Source organism: Sorex araneus, chromosome 10 (genome assembly GCF_027595985.1).
Source record: "Sorex araneus isolate mSorAra2 chromosome 10, mSorAra2.pri, whole genome shotgun sequence".
NCBI classification, from domain to species: Eukaryota; Metazoa; Chordata; class Mammalia; order Eulipotyphla; family Soricidae; genus Sorex; species Sorex araneus.
The window spans coordinates 65,156,762-65,179,489 of record NC_073311.1 but is presented as its reverse complement, the minus strand read 5'-3'; the positions used below and the strand labels follow the sequence as shown (position 1 = coordinate 65,179,489).

The 22,728-nt window shown below is 51.4% G+C and overlaps 1 protein-coding gene across 2 annotated transcripts; it reads right to left on the bottom strand.

The window, feature by feature from the left end:
* Nucleotides 1-3,684: 3,684 nt before the first annotated feature.
* FGFR1OP2 (FGFR1 oncogene partner 2) lies at nt 3,685-22,640 on the bottom strand. 2 transcript variants are annotated; one of them, XM_055118041.1, is made up of 7 exons: nt 22,528-22,640; nt 16,972-17,119; nt 15,027-15,144; nt 13,361-13,503; nt 10,551-10,664; nt 6,997-7,110; nt 3,685-5,626 (listed from the first exon to the last, which is right to left on the bottom strand). In XM_055118041.1, exons 2-7 carry the CDS (start codon nt 17,104-17,106, stop codon nt 5,486-5,488), a joined length of 765 nt encoding a protein of 254 aa, XP_054974016.1. In that variant the 5' UTR covers nt 17,107-17,119; nt 22,528-22,640; the 3' UTR covers nt 3,685-5,485. The 2 variants fall into 2 exon arrangements, with proteins under 2 accessions (XP_054974016.1, XP_054974017.1); XM_055118042.1 differs by lacking the exon at nt 10,551-10,664.
* Nucleotides 22,641-22,728: the final 88 nt, after the last annotated feature.

Genomic DNA, 22,728 nt, shown 5'->3' with positions numbered 1-22,728 from the left:
GAGATTCCCACTGTGCTTATATGTGCTTTTAAAATGTTTCTAGACAGGGGGCTGGAGCAATAGCACAGCGGGTAGGGTGTTTGCCTTGCACTCGGCCAACCTGGGTTCGAATCCCAGCATCCCATATGGTCCCCTGAGCACCGCCAGGGGTAATTCCTGAGTGTAACTCCTGTGCATCGCCGGGTGTGACCCAAAAAGCAAAAAAAAAAAAAAAAAACAAAACAACTAAAATGTTTCTAGACAGGTTTCCTGACTTAGTAGCGACATGAAACACACCTTGAGGAGAACACAGGTATGTGGGGTTGGGGGGGACGGCGGGGGTGGAACTTTCCTAAAGGTACACTTTTCTGAATGTTGAATTTTAGACCCATGTACACTTATTTTCCCTTTATGTAAAAGATAAATAAAGGGCTGGAGTGATAGCACAGCGGGTAGGGTGATTCCTCCGCCCCTCTCGGAGAGCCCGGCAAGCTACCGAGAGTATCCCACCCGCATGGCAGAGCCTGGCAAGCTCCCCGTGGTGTATTCAATATGCCAAAAACAGTAACAACATCTCACAATGGAGACGTTACTGGTGCCCGCCCAAGAAAATCGATGAACAATGGGATAACAGTGACAGTGAGTGACAGTAAAAGATAAATGATAGAAATGAACATAAACTAGCACTTCTGGGAATGCAGACGCCAGGAATCATAACGCAGCGTAAATGGGTGTTGAATTAAGCTCTGCATTATGAGGTTTGGTTTTGTTTTTTGGGGGTCACACCTGGCAATGCTCAGGGGTTGGTTACTCCTGGCTCTGCACTCAGAAATTACTCCTGGGGGTTCTCGGGGGACCCTAGGAGATCCTGGGAATCGAACCCGGGTCGGCTGTATGTATGGCAAACACCCTCCCTGCTGTACTATTGCTCCAGCCTCCAGCCCTGCAATATGGTTGACAAACAGTCAACAGGACCTCGGAGCTTCATGGCCCGGGCACGGGCTTTGCATGAAGCCTGATTTTCAGTGTTCGACACGCCGTGGCCCCTAAGCACGGTCTGCAGTGACCCTCCCCCAAATTGCAAATCCTCTAAATCGAAACACCCACCAATAGGGGAAAAGGGTGAATGAAGTTTCATGCTCCAGGGCTGGCAGAGTGCGGTGGTAGGGTGCTTTCCTGGCATAGCCTGCCAGTGTGTCCCCACCCCCCACAAACTGCCATGCCCATACCAGTAGTAAAAACTCAGTGTCTTTCACACGAACGGTGGAACCAACAGGAATACGGCGGTGGCCGTGCACTAGCCATTTCTCCCTGTGCACTATCTTGACAGAGCTGACGGGCAGCGCACAATTTAGAAAGCTTCTGTTATGCAAATTAAGCTAATCTCGGCACACATTTTCCTTCCTGTAGATAGAATTAGCCTAGTACATAATTGCACCAAGTAGGAGCCCTAACTCCTGGGTGATTAGCAACATTAAGAGGACTTTTCCTATTGTACATTAAATTTAATCTGCTCACCCTTGACCACATTGTAGCTTTCACAAGGAGCAGCAGTCGAGGGAGTGAGAGATGGCAGGGTCTGATCAGTGTAGGAGCAACATAGACAGGAGCTGCCAGGGGGCTGGATGGGACAGATACCAACTGCCGGAGGGCTGGGGAGGGCCCTGACTTAGACCGGGTTTGGGCTCCGGTGGAACCTGACTCATGGCTAGTCACAGCGGATAAGTCGAGTTAACGGGCTATAAACTGCAGTGCCCAGCGGTGTCACGCAGTATTTGCCGTCACGAGGTGGAGTGAGATCAGGAGACAGATACAGACGGGAAGCAGGACTGGGCACGTCCACTGGGCACGTCCACACAGGTGTGAAGGCAAACGAGGGAGGAACAGGGCACTGCTTCCCTGAGAAACGACTCATACTTTGTTAACAAATGTCCGGTTCTGCGCCGGGGCCAGAGACAGTCTAGTGGGGAGGGTGTGCCTTGCTCACAGCCGACGTCCCATACAGTGCCCCAGCACCACCAGGAGTAACCCCTGAGCACTGCTGTATGACCCAGCCCTCCCCCTCCAAAAACATAAATGTGAAAATGACCTGTTCTACTCTGTCCAAAAAGGCAGTCGGGGGGCATGGCTGTGGCTCAGCAGAACAGTGCCCATCTCAGATGCGTGGGGCCCAGAGTTCAATTCCCAGCTCCAGACGAGGAAAGGCGCAGTGCTCACCAAGAATTGCTTTGAACCTGTGCTCTCCTATCCCTTCAGGCAGTTTATTAATTTAGGCTTATTCTGGGCTCTGTGCTCAGGGCCCACTCCTGGCAGGACACTGGAAGGGTGTTGGGGGACAGTGTCGGGTGCCAGGGTTTGAAATGGGGGCTGCGGGCAGGAGGTGCTCTAACACCTCCCCCAAACCCCACCTAGGGCAGTTTAGAATACAAGATTCGGGCAGTCGCCTGCTATTGGCTAGTTTAGAATAGAAGGTTCAGGAAGTCGCCTATTGAATAGTTTAAACTACAAGATTCAGGTAGTCTCCTGCTATTGGACAGTTTAGAATACAGGATTCAGAAAGTCGCCTCTATTGGACAGTTTAGAATACAGGATTCAGAAAGTCGCCTGCTACTGGACAGTTTAGAATGCAGGATTCGGGAAGTCGCCTGCTATTGGACAGTTTAGAATACAGGATTCAGAAAGTCGCCTCTATTGGACAGTTTAGAATACAGGATTCAGAAAGTCGCCTGCTACTGGACAGTTTAGAATGCAGGATTCGGGAAGTCGCCTGCTATTGGACAGTTTAGAATACAGGATTCAGAAAGTCGCCTCTATTGGACAGTTTAGAATACAGGATTCAGAAAGTCGCCTGCTACTGGACAGTTTAGAATGCAGGATTCGGGAAGTCGCCTGCTATTGGACAGTTTAGAATACAGGATTCAGAAAGTCGCCTCTATTGGACAGTTTAGAATACAGGATTCGGAAAGTCGCCTGCTACTGGACAGTTTAGAATGCAGGATTCGGGAAGTCGCCTGCTACTGGACAGTTTAGAATGCAGGATTCGGGAAGTCGCCTGCTATTGGACAGTTTAGAATGCAGGATTCGGGAAGTCGCCTGCTATTGGACAGTTTAGAATGCAGGATTCGGGAAGTCGCCTGCTATTGGACAGTTTAGAATGCAGGATTCGGGAAGTCGCCTGCTACTGGAGGCCAGTTGAGCGGCGATGCCCACACCACGCCTCCCGCTGCTGCCCGGGCAGGAGAGCCGTCAGGATTCCGTGCTTGCAGAATTCCCGTCTTCACCCGACGTTCTCCTCCCTGTTTCAAACCCCCTTTATAAAAACGCCACCAGAGCCAGGGCCCGGCCCCTTGCGAGAGCACAGCGGGTCACAGCCGGTCAGGCCCTGACCACACTGGGCGCGGGGCACACTCGGCCCTCCAGAGGACGAGATCCGCCGGACTGGCTTAGGGCTGCTGGCCAGTCCCTACAAAACAGAGGTCACTGCTAAGAACTGTCCCTTGCAGGAAGGAGGTAAGGGTCCGAGCGACAGGTCGGCGGGATTGGACCCCCAGCACCCCGTAAGGTCCCCAAGCACGGCCAGGAGCAATTCCTGAGGCTGACGCAAGCCCAGAGTAGGGCCCCAAACAAAGCACCAGAAGCCCAGAACAGATTTGAAATCCCAAAAACAAAGATACGGGCGATTTCGTATGGACTCAAGACCACACCAACTGTGACCTCATCTTTATTGCAGAAATAAGCTCCTACTCAGTACATACTCTCAGACACAAGTTTAAGATTCTGCTGAAAAAAAAAAAAAAGTATGGGATGGAAAAGAGTCACCATATAACAAAGTAAACATCTTCAAACACCAAGCAAGACCAAGAATAAATTAACTTATTCTTTTACAAAAATAATTATCAAGTAAGGTTTTATATTTTATAATAAAGGTGCCTTAATGAATTGCCTTGGACTTAAATCTCAACTATGTAGCTTATTTTTATGCTGACTTGGGTTTAAAAACCATATAGATGAATGTCCTGTCAAATTAGGGGATACTTGCCCAAAAAAATAATAGAAAAGTTTAGAAACAAGAACTGTCATTATAAAATACCAATTAAGGCCTCTGAATGAGAAAAAAAACTCAGCTTCATGTCTGGGCTATTAGCCCCATCCCCCCACTCTCCCCTAACTGGTAGAAAAATTCTGAAGTGAAAAGGAGTCTTGAAGTATACCAAGATACGAAATTATACATAGAAATTACCTTGTGAAATATTTAACAAATTACATACACAAAAGCAAAATTTCTCTATTGTGATAATTTTTACAAATATCCCTCTATAATCACCACAAATTAGAGGCAAATGTTAGGTTTCTCTACTGTTAAAGCACAATTCTATTTCCGGGGGAACTGCAAGATTTTGCACACTCCATGTCTGACTCCACCCAGTGGTGCTCAGGGATCATTCCTGGTGGCCCGGAAACCACGTGAGGTGCCAGAAACCCACCAGCCTCCGTCTGTGCAAGGCCAGAGCTACATCTCCAGCCCTGGATATAGATCTCATTAAACATACGCAAAAATCCTTAAGTTTTCTCCCTCTGATGGGTTGTGAGGACCGGAGGGAGCTTAGGAGCAGGTCCAGGGGGCGGAGCAATGGACCAGCGGGTGGGGTGCTGCCTTGCCTCAGGCCAGCCGGGGTTCAGTCCTCCCGGGGCCCCACCAGGAGCCATCCCTGAGCACTGTCAGGTGTGGCCCTCCCCCCAGTTGCTAAAAACTTGACTTATTTTCCCCATATCGCTTGAGCCACTACTATAAAAAAGTGGGGTGGGAGGGGGTAGAGAGGTTCTATGAGCTGAAGGATTTTGAAATTACCGTAACTTTCTAGATAAAACATTACAATTCTGTTAGCTAGCCCCGCTACAAAATATCCTTAAACATCAAGCAGAGAACCAGAGCCTATTCTTTCAAAGGAGTAGTTGAACCTACTGCATGGAAGATCTTTCTTAGAAAGCATTCCTTCTCTTTCATTCCTGAAATATCTCACATACTCAAATCAGCTGTGGACAATTGCTAACCGAGTATTATAATCGACTAGTCAAAATTAAGTTACCTCTTAAGGTACATACGCCTTTCTGAAGTCTCTAAAATGGAATTTTCTTTGGACGGAAACTGGAATGGACAGGTACACAGGCAATCGCTACAGGCAGTCACGTGGCACACAAGCTCCAGGCCGCCTGACACCGTAAGGATGACGTCAGCACGAAGATCTTCCATTCATAAAACCGTGGCCACGTTTTATTTTAGGGAGGGGTCACTTTACGGGCTTTCGCCCACTCGCAGGGGCTATGCACATTTATTCACGCATCCCGGACCCCCCGGCCGCACTCAGCTGACCTCCAGGGAGCACAGGTGCAGTCTCTACACTTCGGTGGTTTGGCATGTGCCGAGGCACCTTGGCGTTGAAAGACTCCGCAGACCACCCATGCCAGTGCCCTGCCCACAGCGGCGCCGCGAGGGGCTCACGGTGCCCTAGCTCTCGCGCAGACGCAGGTCACTGCCGGTCACCAGCGGGGACAGCGCCGACACGCCGTCCGGCCCCTCATCCCTCCGCAGGCTCAGAAAGGACTCGCGCGTGATCTGCAGGATCTCTCTCAAGCCTTTGTTCTCTTGCTGCAAGGCAAACAAAAGCAAAGACGCCGTCACATTTCCCGTGAGAGTCCAGTACGGAAGCACCGGTGAGCCGCAGAGAGGCCCAGGACACGGGCACAGGACAGACACGGGCACAGGAGGGACGGGGACTGGTCAGACTCAGGACGCGGCCTGGGCGGGCCCACAGAGGAAACGCGTCTGCCTCCCTCGGAGGGGCAGGCACCCGTGTCCGCGCAAAGCAGTGACCAAGACCAGCCCGGGCAACAGTGTTCCCCGCCCCCCTCCCTTCAGACATTCAGGGACAATTGGATTATTATTTCCTGCCACTCTGTCCTCAGTCTTCACTTCTGCGTCTCGATGGTACACAGCAGCGGGCCAGCCGGCAGTCCGCTACCGCAAACTGGATTTCACTCAACAGAGTGAGCCCAAACTCCTTTAAAAATGTTTAGTCGTGTATCAACATTGCAAACAGGCAGGCAGGAGTGGGGTGACGGGAGGGACCCTGGGCGCACTGGTGCAGGGGTGGGTGCTGGAACACTGCACGACTGAAACCCAATCACGAGCTGCTTTGTAAGGGCTTATCACAGTGATTCAATAAAATCGTTTAAAAAGATGTTTGGCTGCTTTTGTGTAATGTTTTGAGCAGCTGCAACAGTGAACAGCTGATAAAGCCTAAAATAGTATCAGAAATAGTAAATAGTTTACTGAAAGAATGAGAGAATACTGTATATTTAGAGAAAAATTAGTACTAGCCTTTGATAAATTTCACAAGAATATTTCAAATGAAACTTTCAAAGCATAAAATCTATTCTCCTAATTTACTCTGCAGTAACTTTATCACTTCAAGATAAAGAACAGATGAGATAAAAGCTTCTTGGGATTTTTTTTTTTTGGGAGGGGCCATACCTGGCAATGCTCAGGGATTACTCCTGGCTCTGCACTCAGGAATCAATCCTGGCGGTGCTACGGGGACCATATGGGAGGCCAGGGATGGAACCCGGGTCAGCAGCGTGCAAGGCAAGTGCCCTCCCTGCTGTGCTATCGCTCTGGCCCAGATAAAAGCTTCTATGATCCTCAGAAAAATGAGCATCCAAATATTATTACGGATGAAGCTAGCCCAAGCGCAGCAGTGTAATGTCTATGGAATAAAGAAATTCTTAAGTCCACTCTCTCAATTCCTGTGTGAGGAACCCAGTGGTCACAGACCATGTGCTACCAGGAAATGGTGCTGCATCAGACATGCGTCCCGGTGAAGAAAACATACCGCCAGTCTTCATGTCACAGAGAATGTGTGCACAGACATTTGTATACATATCCACTCGTGTACACTCTACAGGTGGGATGCATTTTCCTGCATAAACCTCAGTATCGACAGGTTTCACGACACTCACTTCCAGCTGGAATATGCGCTCCTGCTCCTTGCTGCCTTGCTGCTCATCGAGCTCGATGGCCTTCTTCATCACGGCCGCCATTTCCGTGATCTGGTCCACGTGCGCCTGTAACTCCTGGTGGGGGAAGGAAGAGGCGGGCGCTGAGAATCAGGGAGGAACGTCATTCACTTTACTTCTTGGATCCTCTCCTTTCCACACAACCTGCACAGGCACTTAGTATGAATGAAATATATTAACGTTTATGAGCACGCAGACTAATCACGGATATGCACTGACGTTAGATTCCCGCCGGGACTCAGATAAGAGCACAATATAACTGACCCCCTGACAAGCATAATCCTCAGATTTCACGTTCCTTTCACGACAAGGGGGAAGCACGTTCCTGTCTGTCTGTTCCTGCATATGCCTCTCTTCTAAGAAATGAGAAAGATATCAACTGCAGACACATTTTTTTTTTTTTTTGCTTTTTAGGTCACACCTGGCAATGCACAGGGGTTACTCCTGGCTCTGCACTCAGGAATTACCCCTGGTGCTGCTCAGGGGACCATACGGGATGCTGGGAATCGAACCCGGGTCGGCCGCATGCAAGGCAAATGCTCTACCTGCTGTGCTATCACTCCAGCCCCTGCCGACACATTTTTATCTTTTCCTTGGTGAAGTCTTTGTGAATTACAAATCTTATATGTATTCAATCCTAAAAATTGGTCTTGAGACAGATCTAGCACCTTTTCTACTTTATGATCACTTACAATGGAGAGCAGAAATTCTCTAATTTATATGTTTTAAATTATTCAGTGTTCAGAATAGCTCTGCTTTTAAACATTAAAATATTTAAAGCCCTTATTGCATCACTGTTCAAAATATAATTTCAGTATGAAATAGAGCACATTTGTTGGGACAGCCCGTTTTATTTTTGTACAATGTGTTAGGCACTGTGTAAGCTAATAGGAAAACAAAGCCTATTAACATGTTTCCCTGGTTTCAGAGAGCTTGTCAAGTGGTAGGAAGAGACAAAAAGGTCCAACAGCAGAAACCTGAGAACAGGATTTGGGGGTGGGGGAGGCTGTTTTCTGCTCAGGGATCCCTGTTGGCTTAAGGAACCAGGCAGGTGTCAGGGACTGAACCCGAACAGCCCACGAGCAAGGCAAGTAAGGAGGTTACTGTTCTGGCGCCAGGTACTGACCAGGACACCAGACATAGAAGGTACATATGTGCTCTACCTCTGTGCTATTATTTCTGACCCTGAGAATGATTTTTTTTTTTTCAGTGAATTCTTTCTACAGACCATTATTTACGGGCAATTGAGGGTTATTTTATCAAGGTCAAAACCCGGACACATAGTAGTCCTACAAACATTAAATCTTTTTAAGTACCTGCTTAAGTTTAAATACTTTATTTGTAAAAAGTATTTGAATCCTTGAAAACCTACAAAACTATAAAACTACTAAAACTACAGGAAGGTCTTTAGCGAGCGTCATGTTTAGCACGGCCTGACCACCAAACTGCAGGTCCTGACATGCCACCGATGGGGCAACCTCTCCCACGCTAGTATGTAGAAGCTGCAAAGACAAGGACTGGTGTGTGCTAGTAAAGTGCTTTATTTAAAGTAAAAGATACTGTAAGTTTAAACTAACTTACCTAAGATCAGATACTTAATTTGTTTAGCATTTGGGTCACACCTGGCTCTGCACTCAGGAATTACTCCTGGCGTGACCAGGGGACATATGGGATGGCCGTGTTACCTACTGTATCATGGCCCCAGCCCTTATCAGTTACTCTTTAATAATTAACTATCTCACTCTCAGCAGCACCAGTGACCCTTCACATTCTCAGTGGCACCCTGGAGCTGGTGGCTTCTGGGTGGACGGCCCGGCTAAGACTGCCTTTGGGGGCCGGAGCGATAGGACAGTGGGGAGGGTGTTTGCCTTGCATGAGACCAACCTAGGGTCAATCCCCAGCATCCCATAGCGTCCCCCAAGCACCGCCAGGAGTATTTCCTGAGTGCAGAGCCAGAAGTAACCCCTGAGCATTGCTGAGTGTGACCCAAAAGGGGGAAAATAAAAGAATGCTGCCTTCACGTCAAGAGCTCAAAATGGCAACGCTTGTTTATGTTATGGCACCAAATGCTGTCTGAAGACTAATGTTAAATACTGCCGCGGTTCATGGATGCAATCGCTCCCCTGGCGAGGGAGCCTGATTTTTGCAATGGCAACCAGAGCAGGGTCTGAAGTGAGACTCCCGGAGGCCCGGGCGAGACCCTGGACTGTGAGGCCCCCTGGACCCCGCAGGGAGTGACCACATGTGGCCCAAGGATCTCCCACGAAGGAGCCAAACAGAATCCCCTCCGATACCTGTAGCCCGCGCAGCTTATGACCCGGTGCCCTGGGGCCCTGATCAGGTTAGACCAGAGGCAGGAGCCTGAAGGTCTTTAATGTTTAAACAGAGGGTAGTAAGGCACTGCTCACTACCTTTTTTCTTAACAAGTCTCCTAATAAAATGATCACGAGGAAAAGAACCCAATAGTTCAAAGAGCGGAGTATTTTAGAGGCCAGCTCACAGATGATTCACCACTAATACAATAAACCCTCGAGGGAATGATCACAGACCTTTCAGGGAGCCTGCGGCCTAGACCTGTGCTTTCAAAACTGCCATAAAGAAACGGTAGCACGTAACCCTAGAACTGTGGTGAAATGCTTTTCATGTATAATTTTCGTTAAGGTTTATTTCAACTTTAATAGAGACCTGCCATCACAGATTAAAAAAGAAAATGAGGGGTGAACTATAACCTTAAAAAAGCTGGCGGGGGAGGGGGAGAAGGCACCTGAATTCTTTTGTGTTAAAACTCCATTTAAAGGACTACAAACTCTCAATATGACTTAAAATTGTCCATTTAGTTGGTTGGATTAAACAACATTTCAAAAAATACACTTCAGTATCTCCTGATGTGCCGTTACAGAATGACTATGTAAGTCAAGACTTTATTTCTCAGTTTAGGCGCGGTTAGAGAACTACTGTGTAGAGCTCACCGAGATTTTCTTTCCCGGTTCAGGGGCCACTCCCTGTGGAGTGAGGGTCCCCAACAATGCCCGGCCCTGGCCTCTGGCATACCAAGCATGCACACATGGCGCCTCAGCTGTTTCCCTGCCCTGAAGCTTACCCAGGGTTTCAGCAATGCCTCACACAGCGACCGAACGGAAAGCCGCCCCCTCAGGCTGGAGCGGAGGCGCTGGCTCTGCACGCAGCAGGCCCCCTTGGACGCCCCTGACACAGAGCCAGCCTGAGCCCTGAGCAACGCAGGCCCGCCTTCCGCTCCCCCCTAAACGAGCGGTGGAGAAACAGCTCCCCCAAGCCAACAGCTCTCGGACAGGCCATGTATTAAACACGGAAAATGAGGACGAGACTGCAAGTCTCGACACGACTGTTTCGGCATGGACGCCGAGAGCATCCTTTGAAACTCATTTCCTGAGCTAGTCTGGGAGGAAAACTCAATGGAAAACAACTTCTAAGAGGGCCCCGCTCCGTCCACACCCCGCGTGAGTGTCTCATTCCTGTACATTCTGATTCGCTTCCATGTGCCTCCTCTCCAGTCCGTGCTGAGGCGCTTCCAGGACGTGTCGGGCCGCACCGAGGAAGGTCCCTCCGGAGCTGTGCCGGTGTGCCTTGGCAATCTGCAGCACAGAGCCGTTACAATGTTAATACGGACAGCAGCCGGCATCCGCAAACGTGAGTGAGGGTTAGTTCATGCGTGTTAGCCAACTGGTTGAAATGTTTGTTCTTTTAACATTTCCAAAAAGGCGTCTCTTCAAAAATAATGTAGAAACAAATATTTGGATGAGAATGACTTCTCTGAATGATTCACTGATTTACATGTTAGAGGTTTACAAAAACCTCTAGTGGGGGCAGATTCGGCCACAGCAGCTCAGAAGACGGTTCCCTCGGAATGCTGTTAGCATAGAGGTACAGGGCCTCCGCGAGCAGGCGCGCCGGGCTCCCGGGCGCACGCGCAGTCTGGAGTCGCTCTCCGTCCTCACAGCTTTCCCGGCAAACTCAAAGCAGGATCAGGAGGGGTTTCCTTCCTCTTCCTGACCCTTCCTTTTGTGAGCACCGATTCTGCTTCCCCACAGCCCAGTAGTAACTCACCGCCTCGGCTCTGGGCTCCACCACCGGCTACCTGACACCAGACCCTCTGGCCCGTGTCTGTCGCCCGCCACGCTCCAAGTGCGCATGGCGAGTGGTGGGACCCATTCGTTCCCGCGCCTTATTCTAATGAGAAGTACGCCAGTGTAAGTGCCAATGAGTCTGTAATTGAACTGAAATGTCTCCTTTTTGGCAAAAATCAAAATCACAAACATTAACATGTATTAGTTAGAATTAATAACAAGTAATTGAACAGTCACTTCCATGGCGGGCAAGGGCCAGCACTTACATGAAAAATTCAATCTACTTAAGGGAAATATGACGGTTGACATCTTAAGAAAGTTTCACTTTACCAGCTCTGATGAATGAATTGTAAAATAAAATGCTTAGTCAGGGTATCTTTTCTCTGCACCTTAATACATTTATTTCTTAAGTTATTGAACAAAAGGTTTTGAGTTTCCTAAGATTACATTATTTTACCAATTTAAGTCAATCTTTGTACCTTAAATCAAGTATTACATTCTTATTATTACTGGCCTTTTGGGGCGACACCTAGTGGCACTCAGAGGTCACTCCTGACTCTCTACTCAGGGATCACTCCTTGAGGGCTGGGGGATGCCAGGAATTAAACCCAGGCTGGCTGCGTGCAAGGCAAGAGCCTTACTCGCTGTACTATCTGGTTGCAAAGTAAATTAATTTTTGTACCTTAAAAAGCACCCAGTTTAAATCAAAATGCTTTTGTAAGTCTTATTTTTTTTATTATTTTTTTGCTTTTTGGGTCACACCTGGCGGTGCACAGGGGTTACTCCTGGCTCTGCACTCAGGAATTACCCCTGGCGGTACTCAGGGGACCATATGGGATGCTGGGATTTGAACCCGGGTCGGCCGCGTGCAAGGCAAACGCCCTACCCGCTGTGCTATCTCTCCAGCCCCGCTTTTGTAAGTCTTATTAACAGCTGATAAATTTTATGCTCAGACGATTCCCACTTCAATTACCCAAGGTTTTCATCCGCTTAGGAGATGAACTGCATAAGTGGGTTCCATTAAACAGCATTTGTTACACGCCTACCCGGCACAAGGCTTCTGATACCAACTTCTAAAATGGAAGAAATATTTTATTTTGGGGAGCCTCCAAAGCAGTGATCTGGGGGATGTTCAGCAGTACACAGCCAAATGGGCCGGCCGGGTCAGAACTCGGGCCGGGTGACCCTGTCCTACTGGGGGAGGGGCCACAGGGCCAGGGATCAAACCCGGGCCCTTGCACACAAGCACCTGCACTCTGACCTAAGGGATTTCTACAAGACTTAACTAGCTGTTATTTTTAAAAAATTATACGGCACTGTGATTTACTAGAAAAAAATTTTAGATTTTAAATGCGGGGGCCAGAGTGTTAGTACAGTGGGGAGGACGTCAGCCTTGCATGTGGCAGACCCGAGTTCGATCCTTTGCATGCCAGGAAGAATTCCTGAATACAGAGCCAGGGGTAACCCCTGAGCATTGCCGGGTGTGACCCAAAAAAGCCAAAAAGGAAAAAGCACTTTAATAATTAAGAAAGATGAACCAGTTCTGATACTTTTATGTCATGTCAGGAGTTAAGTTCAGTTTATGATTCAATACAAATAGAAAAAAGAACTTGTAGCAAACATGAGATAAACACTAAAACTACAGATATGGGGATGAAGTCAGATCAGATGAACAGTAGGTAAAAAACACTGGCTTCTCACTGGTTCAGTTATTTTATAAAATGCTGTTAACTGATAACATGTTTTGGGAACAGAGGACAAAATGTTAGCAGACTGGTTCTTTTCTATTATATTCAAAAGGCAAGAATCTGGGTAATTAGCCTCACAACAAAAAAAAATCTATATTTAGCTACCTTCAGAGTTTTAAACAGGTTTAGTGTTTCAAAATTTTACATCAAAATACAAATTAGAACAATTTCTTAAAAACAAATACCCATATAAAAATTATTTTGAAGTGAATACTTACCTTTACTTCCCAAATAAATTTTATTTCATAAAATACATTAAGGCTACTAAGGAAAAATGGGAGTGAAAGGGAAAAAAACTAACAGTATATGATATATAACAAGAAATGAGAAAAATGAGGAAAGGTAGGAAATGTCAAAGAGACGAAGAGCCAGCTGTGACGCTGCTGCTGTGGTCCAACAGAGAGCACAGTGGCCGGCGCTCCCTCCTCCCGCCCGTGTCAGCGCGGGGCGCCTCACCTTGGCGTGCTGCTCCTTCAGCTTCATCACTATGCCGGGGCCGTCCTTCCTGCTCGCCATGAGCAGCCTGAACATCTGCTCGCGGTACTTGCTCATGATGAGCTCCAGGGCGGACTGGTGCTCTTCCAGGGACGTGCGTAGCTCTGCCAGGAGAACAGCACGTTTTATTCACACGAGTGAGTCATCCTCTTCCACATCGCCTCTACCACAAACAACTACAGAAACGGCATTGTGCGTGTGTGAGCGCCACAGCCGAGGGTGGGTGCAGCCCCTGGTCACAAGGAAAGGGAAGGTGACAAGAGATGGTCTCGAAAACGCTTCGGTGGGGCTGGAGCGATAGCACAGCGGGGAGGGCGTTTGCCTTGCACACGGCTGACCCAGGTTCGATTCCCAGCATCCCACAGGGTCCCCTGAGCAGCGCCAGGAGTAATTCCTGAGTGCAGAGCCAGGAGTAACCTCTGAGCATCGCCGGGTGTGACCCAAAAAAGGAAGAAAAAAACAAACCCCAAACGCTTCAGTTGACGTGCTGGGACTGAAGGCAGGGCCCCTGCACGAGAAGCACACGCGGCCCCTGAGCCACGCCTCTGGCCCAAACAGGGGGTTTGAAAACAACACTACACGAAAAATGCAGCCATGCAGAAGTCAAGAACACCAAACGGAACTGTATATTCGCTCTTTCGATGACCATTTTAAACGCTTCTTTGAGCATCATTTCAACGAACAGTTACTGAGCACCAATGATCGGACAACGCTCCCAGCAGGAATACCAGAAGGTCACGGAGCTTCCAACCCGGTGGGGCAAACAGCTCATAAGCACCAAGTACGGGGGCAGGAGGGGCACTGCTCGCACACAGACACCGGGCCTGGCGGAGAGCACGGCGGGGAGGGCCTCGCCTCGCACGTCGCCGGCCCGGGCTCCACCCCCAGCACCCCCAGGCCCGCCAGGAGGGGTCCCTGAGTGCTGCAGGCGTGGCCAGCCTCCCGCCAGACCCCCGAAACCACAACCATGAAGAGAAGAAGGAGGAGAAGAGAAGAGAGTGGTAGGAGAGGGCGCCACACAGGGGTGGGCCCGGCTGCCGGAGGATATGTTCGGGCACCCGCATGGAGGACACGCACCAGCGTTCCATGGAATAAAGAGCTCAAACGGATTTGGAAAGGGAAAGGCGGCCGCGTGAGTACCTGCATGGAGAGCAGAAGGCTGGGGCTCTGGGTCACCCGGCTGCGTGCCGGACCCCGGGGGGGCACACAGGGGGCTCACCCACCCACGGGACTAGCTCTCGGGCCCACAGCCAACTCTGAAGCAAAAACATGACGAAATGCAGTTTCGAAAATCAATCTGACGCCTGTAAGGAGCAGGGGCTGGGAAGAGGCGCAGGGAGAGAGCCTCAGACCGCGCAGGCCAGCGGGAAGGCCACGGCGGGCGCGGGGCAGGGGGCCAGCTGCTCCGCAGAGGGCGCGCGCAGACTGACGGCTGAGGGCCAGAAGCCGGGACGACCTCCAAGCAAGGCAAACACTCACATGGAGGGTAGAACAAGGAAGAATGAACGTGACAGGCATGTGGAATTAAAATTAATTCCGAAGTAAACTTTAGCTTGCCGTCTCCCACTTCTGAGATTACCCACTAAGGTTCGCTCTGGCTCGGCTGAGGGAGTCTAGTGTATCTTGCCTTTGTTCTCCTGCTGCAGCTCTCTGATTTGTCTGTTTTCCTGCTGGATTCCCATAACCAACGTGGACCGTGGTCGATGTCTTGCGACTTCATTCAGTTCTTGAATTTCTTCCTGATACTAGAATGAAGATCGAAAAAGAACACGAGGAGAGAAAATATTAAAGTATATGGTAAGTGTATGTTTTCAGCTCACAGAACGGGCTGGGAGAGAAGCTACCTTGTGAAACACAGAGCTTGTTTCACAGGTGTGTGTCTGTCTCCCCGTCACTCCCACTTGCCTCTCTGACCACCACAACCATGTCCCGTCCGAACATCCCCGAGACTTCAAACAAAGGGCGGAAGAGTTCCATCTTTAAGAACTAATCAAGCATTCTGGACGGGAGTTGACCTTAAATATTATCATCCACACAGACGTAAAGCGACAGGTGTGTTAACTAATCTTACTGTGGTAATCACTTTCCAACATGTACCTGAACATGTATCAACTCATCAGTTTCACACCTTTAATTTAGAGTATAATATGTCAATTATAGAAGTGGGAGAGGAAAAAAGGAGAAAAAGCTTTAAAGACATACTTCCAGGGGGCCGGAGTGATAGCACAGCAGGGAGGGCATTTGCCTTGCACGCGGCCGACCCAGGTTCGATCCCCGGCATCCCATATGGTCCCCCAAGCACCGCCAGGAGTAATTCCTGAGTGCAGAGCCAGGAGTAACCCCTGAGCATCGCTGGGTGTGACCAAAAAGCAAAAAAAAAAAAAAAAAAAAAAAAAGACATACTTCCAACAGGCCACAGAATAGTCCCGTGGGAATGGAGTCTGACTCGCACACGCCGTGGTCAGCCCCGGCCCCATCAGGAGTGATCCCTGAGTCAGACCAGATGTCAGCGCTGAGCAGAGCTGGGTGACACCCCCCACCCCAAACCAAAGGGCACACTTCTTTAAAGAGGGGGAATAAACTCCTGAGAAGATGCTTAACACTTTGAGGAAAAAGTTATTTATTTGTTTATTTTTGCTCAGGGTTACTCCTGGCAGTGCTCGGGGGACCATATGGGATGCTGGGAATCGAACCCAGGTTGGCCGCTCACTCTAGCTCTGGAACAATGGAACAATGCGATAAAACGTCACAACCGCCAGGATGACCTTAACCATAAAAACATCAGCTGGGCAAGAGAGACAGCACAGCAAATCAGGGGCTTGGTTTGCTAGCTCCCTAGATGGTGCCACACTTCCCACGGAGTGACCCCTGAGAGCAGAACCAGGAGTAAACTGAGCACGGCCAGATGTGGCCCCCAAATAACAAAAATCCTGTGTGTGTGTTGAGGCTGTGCAGCATAGCTGCCAAAGCGGCCGTATCACTGGCATTCGCATCTAGTCCCTGATGGCTCCAACGTGTCCGTATCTTTCCCAAAACTTGCTGTTGGTTTTGTCTGGGGGCCACACAGGTAGGCCGAGGGCTTGCGCCTGCTTCTGCGCTCGGGGGACCATATGCAGTGCCCTTCCCACTGTACTATCAACCCACCCCTGAAAATTACATTCTTAGCCTCCCTGCAAAGAAAACATCTCGTGCGAGCCACCGAGGAAGCTCAGAGAGAGTTAAAAGAGGAAACTACCAATCGAGCGTAACGTCACACTTCACGCAACATGTGAACGTGTCGACTTGGAAACTGGGGCCTAGGAAGGAGAGTGCCCACCCGCTTCATGGCCAAGGAAGGAGCGTGCCCACCCGCCTCATGGCCAAGGAAGGAGCGTGCCCACCCGCTCCATGGCCAAGGGAGGAGCGTGCCCACCCGCCTCATGGCCAAGGGAGGAGCGTGCCCACCCGCTTCATGGCCAAGGAAGGAGAGTGCCCACCCGCTTCATGGCCAAGGGAGGAGAGTGCCCACCCGCTCCATGGCCAAGGAAGGAGCGTGCCCACCCGCTTCATGGCCAAGGGAGGAGAGTGCCCACCCGCTTCATGGCCTCCACTTGCTTGCTGAGCGCCGTGGTCTGCTCGATCAGCGACTCGGCCGCGTTGTCATGGTCCCGCAGCCGTTCCACCAGGGCTTTGGCATCAGCCAGGGCCTTCTCGATTGTGCAAGTCATCTCTGGAGGCTGCCTGCAACGGACATTAATTAGAATCAAGGCTCAAACAGAGCCACACGTCCTCTCACGTTAGCTTCTTGGGGAGGGGCCACAAGAACAGCCTCCTGAAGCAGTGCTCGGGACCCTGGGGTGGGCCCCTGAATCCCTGACCTTTAAGCGATCTCCCTGGTCCTGGGGCCCACGCCCCTGGCCAGACACCTCTAGCCGCATCCCCATTGCCGGGCTGGCGACCTGTCTCCTGCAGCCCGTGGCGGCCCGTCTCTGCCCAGAGGCCCTCCTGAGACTTTCACCAACGCAGCAGGCTGGCTCCAGGGGCCCGAGTCACTCTAAGCGCCAGCCTCTTCCCAAGGAACATCTGCTTCTTAGGTGAAGTTTGATACAATCTAACTCTTACAGTTTCCTCGGTGAGTGTCAAAATAAAACATTCCACTTGAGAGTAGTGATTCTCCGATACTGTCTGGGTTGGGGGCACTGAAGGGACCCTGAGAGAGACAGGTGGTCGCCTCAGGTGCACCTGTTTGCTCTCTCTTCCAGCTGGGTGCGCTGAGCGGCTTATTTTCTTAAAGGGGCGGTTGGTCAAATAGATCCTGCTTTTAGGCGACACTCTTCAGTGTGGGAAACTTCTGGTATATTACCAAAACAACAGTAACAACCTCACCCAAGAGGAGCAGAGCGCTAGCTCACAGACCAGGTGCTTTGCATGTGGGCCGGGCTGAGCCCCAGCAGCACAGACCCAGGAGCAACACCCGAGCGCTGACAGCTGTGGCCCCAAACACAAACCACAAACAGAACGCCTGGGGCTGCAGAGGCAGCACAGAGGGTAGGCGTTTGCCTCGCGTGGGCTGGCATCCCGGTACCCCAGCACCTCCAGGAGTAACCCCCAGAGCCCTGCCAGGTGCGGCTTACTAACCTTGCAAAGAAGTTTTAAGAAGAGCTAAACAAAGGGTCTAATAGTCAATAATTTTTGTAATTCCGTTAAAAATAATCTTGGGGGGCTGGAGCGACAGCACAGCGGGGAGGGCGTTTGCCTTGCACGCGGCCAACCTGGGTTCTATTCCCAGCATCCCATAGGGTCCCCTGAGCACTGCCAGAAGTAATTCCTGAGTGCAGAGCCAGGAGTAACCCCTGTGCATTGCCGGGTGTGACCCCCCCCAAAAAAGAAATCTCGGGGCCGGGGCCAGAGAGATAGTACAATGGATAGGGGGGCTGCCGAGCATTTGGCTGACCTAGGTTCAAACCCCAGCACCCTATATGGTCCCCTGAGTCCCACCAGGTGTGATCTCCTGGCATAAAAGTCAGAAGTAAACCCTGAATAATGCTGGGTGCAGCCCCCCATACCAAAAAGATTAAAATTTGGGGTTGGAGTGAAAGCACAGCGGGTAGGGTGTTTGCCTTGCACGTGGCCGATCCGGGTTTGATTCCCAGCATCCCATATGGTCCCCAAGCAACGCCAGGAGTAATTCCTGAGCACCACCAGGAGTAATTCCTGAGTGCAGAGCCAGGTGTGACCCCCCCAAAAAAATATTAAAATTAAAGAATTGTTTTTGACTGCAAGCCCTTATTTATGCAAGGGACTCATATAAACCAGTAAAATCATGTCAACTAAAAAGGAAGATTGCACTATACACAAAGTCTGGTCTGCTGTTCTGGGGTGGAGAATACAGCATGAACACTGAAACTCAGGTGGGTAAGACCTGAGCCAACCAGAATGCTGCCTGGCCCCCCGTTCATAAGCCCTACCGACACAAAAATCATTCTGGTCTCCCTGGGTGGAAAAACAAAGCAAATCCCCTGATCTTATCTCCCACTGGGACTGCTATTAAAAAAAAAAAAAGGCAACCCACAATTGAAACCAGCAATAGAAAATAAATCGGCGGGTAGACAAAAACAGCATGAGCAAATAACATTTGGAATATTTAGTAAAAGTCTTATTTGCATTCAGAGAACCTCAATGTTAGGCTTTAGATGTTACAGTTAAAACACCCATTTAAAAAACCTTCTCTAGGGGCTGGAGAGATGGCACAGCGGGTAGGGCGTTTGCCTTGCACACGGCCGACCCAGGTTCGATTCCCAGCATCCCATATGGTCCCCTGAGCACTGCCAGGAGTGGTTCCTGAGTGCAGAGCCAGGATTAACCCCTGTGCATCGCCAGGTGTAACCCAAAAAAGCAAAAAAAAGAAGGGAAAAAAACCTTCTCTAGGGCCAGAGAGATAATATAGGAGGTAGGGCACAAATCTTGTACACGCCAATTCCAGTTCAATATGGTTCCCAAGCACCACCAGGAATGATCCATGAGCACAGAGCCAGGAAGAAGCCCTAATAACTGCTGGATGTGGCCCCAAACAGAATCTCTCACTGCACAAGGAAACACTGTCACTGTCATTGTCATCCCATCGCTCATCGATTTGCTTGAGCGGGCACCATTAACGTCTCCATCATGAGACTTGTTGTTACTGTTTCTGGCATATTAAATACGCCACGGGTAGCTTGCCAGGCTCTGCCGTGTGGGTGAGATATTCTCGGTAGCTTGCGGGGCTCTCCAAGAGGGGCGGAGGAATCAAACCCAAGTCGGCCACGTCAAGGCAAACGCCCTACCGCTGTGCTATTGCTCCAGCCCACTACTATCAAAATTAACTATATTTAAATTTGTCTTTACTGCAACATACCTGCTTAGGGAAAGGAATTATAAATTACAGACAACTGAAGGCATTAATTCTAATAGCACTTAGGAAAAAACAGTGACACAGTTTCGAGGAAACTGCATGCTCATTTCCTGTACATGAAACCACAGAAAAATTAAAAATATATATTTGGTTTTGGGCCACACCCAGCGGTGCTCAGGGATCACTCCTGGCAGGCTTGGGGGAGTGTGTGGGGTGCCGGGGACCACCCTGGATATGCTCTGCACAAGGCAAGTACTCTTGCCGCTATACTAGTTCTCAGCTCTAGAAAAGTTAAAAATGTTTCGTTGTACACATTTACCTTGCCATTTAAAAAAAAAAAAAAAAACCTGTGTAAACTGCCCCCAGCCCTATAGGCAAGTGAGCAGGAAGATGATCATTTTCCACACTCTAACAGATTTAAAAAAATTCCCCGTTCTGGGGAGCACACCCAGTTGTGGCCAGTCCTGGGGACCATTCCTGGGGACCGACCGTATGCCAGAGGCATGGCGGGCTGCATGAATCTCTTCAGCTCCTCACAGTACATTTCATGTTTTAAAAAAAGATTTTATTTATTTGGCTTTTTTGTTCACACCCAGCGATGCTCAGGGGTTACTCCTGGCTCTGCACTCAGGAATTACTCCTGGCAGTGCTCGGGGGACCATATGGGATGCTGGGAATAGAACCCGGGTTGGCCGCTTGCAAGGCAAACGCCCTACCCTCTGTGCTATCGCTCCAGCCCCCTCACATTAAAATTTTTTAAGGACTCCTGAAAAAAAGAATTGTAAACTTACGTGGTGCTTGTCTTAACTAATCACGGTGTATTTCTAATACTTTCTATAAGTTGATCCAAATGACAGGTGATTTTTAATACAAATTCTTTGATTTTATTTACAAATCAAAGCGTCTCAGACAACTGCATTCTTTAGCATTTCACAAAAAATATTATAAATCCCAGAGCTATTTAAAAATAAAATGTGGGGTGGAGGAAGAGATAGCATAGCAATGAGGCACTTGGCTTGCATATGGTCGACCCAGGTTGTATCCCTGGCACCCGTCTGTCCCCCTGAGCACCACCAGGCCTGCCACCGCAGCAGAGTCAGGAGTGGGCCCCGAGCACCACCAGGTATGGCCCACAGAAACAAAAGCAAAGACTGGGCTGCCGCTACAGCGCGACAAGCCGGAGCATTATTCTGACAGGAGGTCGGGCTTAAACAGAGGTCGTTTCTACATCCCTGATATGTCACTGCCCTGTGAGCTCCGGCGATTGCAAATCTAGAACGCTCTTGAAAATGTTTATTTTCAGAAACACGATTATGTTGATAACAGCATTTTGGAGAAAAAAAACCGTTTCTTCTGTAGTGTTCACAAAATTCGGTTCCCGCACAATTAAAGTTAACAAACGGTTGTGTGCCCATTAAACCTGAAGCTATAAAGATAGACAGTACTAGAGGGGCTGGAGAGAGCACAGCGGGGAGGGCGTTTGCCTTGCACGCGACCGACCCGGTTCGATTCCCAGCATCCCATAGGGCCCCCCCAGCACGCCAGGGGAGATTCCTGAGTGCAGAGCCAGGAGGAACCCCTGAGCATCGCTGGTGTGACCCGAAAAGGAAAAAAAAAAAAAAAAGAATCTGAAGGTAGAAGCATTTGGGAAGCATTTGGGAAGCAATCCGTGGGTGGACAGCGACAGCCCCGGCTGCGCGAGCAGGAGTCCCTGCAGAGCGGCCGTCTCTGGGCGGACAGAGGGGACGGTCCTGCTCTGCCGTCGGGTCCCCGGGGCCGCTCCCCCGCGGCCGGGCAGTTGGGGTCAGCGGCGGGAGCAACTGGCCGGGCAGTTGGGGTCAGTGGCGGGAGCCCCTGGCCGGGCAGTGGGGGTCAGCGGCGGGAGCACCCAGGGCCGGGTAGCGGGGTCAGCGGCGGGACCACCCCGGGCCGGGCAGCGGGGTCAGCGGCGGGAGCCCCTGGCCGGACAGTGGGGGTCAGCGGCGGGACCACCCCGGGCCGGGCAGTGGGGTCAGCGGCGGGAGCACCTGGCCGGACAGTGGGGTCAGCGGCGGGAGCCCCTGGCCGGACAGTGGGGGTCAGCGGCGGGAGCACCGCGCCGGGTAGCGGGGTCAGCGGCGGGAGCCCCTGGCCGGACAGCGGGGTCAGCGGTGGGAGCCCCTGGCCGGACAGCGGGGTCAGCGGTGGGAGCCCCTGGCCGGACAGCGGGGTCAGCGGTGGGAGCCCCTGGCCGGACAGCGGGGTCAGCGGTGGGAGGCCCTGGCCGGACAGCGGGGTCAGGGGTGGGAGGCCCTGGCCGGACAGCGGGGTCAGCGGTGGGAGCCCCTGGCCGGACAGCGGGGTCAGCGGTGGGAGCCCCTGGCCGGACAGCGGGGTCAGCGGTGGGAGCCCCTGGCCGGACAGCGGGGTCAGCGGTGGGAGCCCCTGGCCGGACAGCGGGGTCAGCGGTGGGAGCCCCTGGCCGGACAGCGGGGTCAGCGGTGGGAGCACCGCGCCGGGCAGCGGGGGCGGCGCCCGGGGGTCTCGGGGACACGCGCGGGGCTCGGGACGCGGCGCTGCCCGGCCGGCGGGTCCTGCCCTGCCCCGTGTCCGGCCCGCGGGGTCCACCCGCCTGTCTCTCTCGGAACCCCGGGCGGCCCAGCAGCGCGCCGGGTCCGAGCGGTCCCCTGGCCAGGGCGGGGCCGTCCCCGGTCCCCTGACCGCGCGGGGGCGTCCCTGGTCCCAGGTGGCCGGCACGCAGGCGCGGGGTCCCCCTTACCGGCTCTCGGGTCCGCGGGGGCGAGTGCGGCGGCGGGCGCGGGTCCGAGGCCTCAGCGGGCGGCCGCCGCCATCGTGACGCGGGCCCGCCTCCTCGCGCGCCGTCTCGCGAGACCTGGCGCGCGGCCCGGGGGCGGGGCGGGCGCAGCGGGCCTGCGCGCGGGGCGGGGCGGGGCGGCCGGGCGGGCGCTCGCGACTCTCG

Excerpts from the sequence above, each read along its gene's own strand:
- FGFR1OP2 (XM_055118041.1), bottom strand. The coding sequence starts at position 17,106 with ATGACTTGCACAATCGAGAAGGCCCTGGCTGATGCCAAAGCCCTGGTG. Across the intron at positions 15,145-16,971 it reads AAGTGGAGGCCATGAAGCGG|TATCAGGAAGAAATTCAAGA; the intron begins GTGGGCACTCTC and ends TCTTCATTCTAG. Across the intron at positions 13,504-15,026 it reads GCTGCAGCAGGAGAACAAAG|AGCTACGCACGTCCCTGGAA; the intron begins GCAAGATACACT and ends TTCTCCTGGCAG.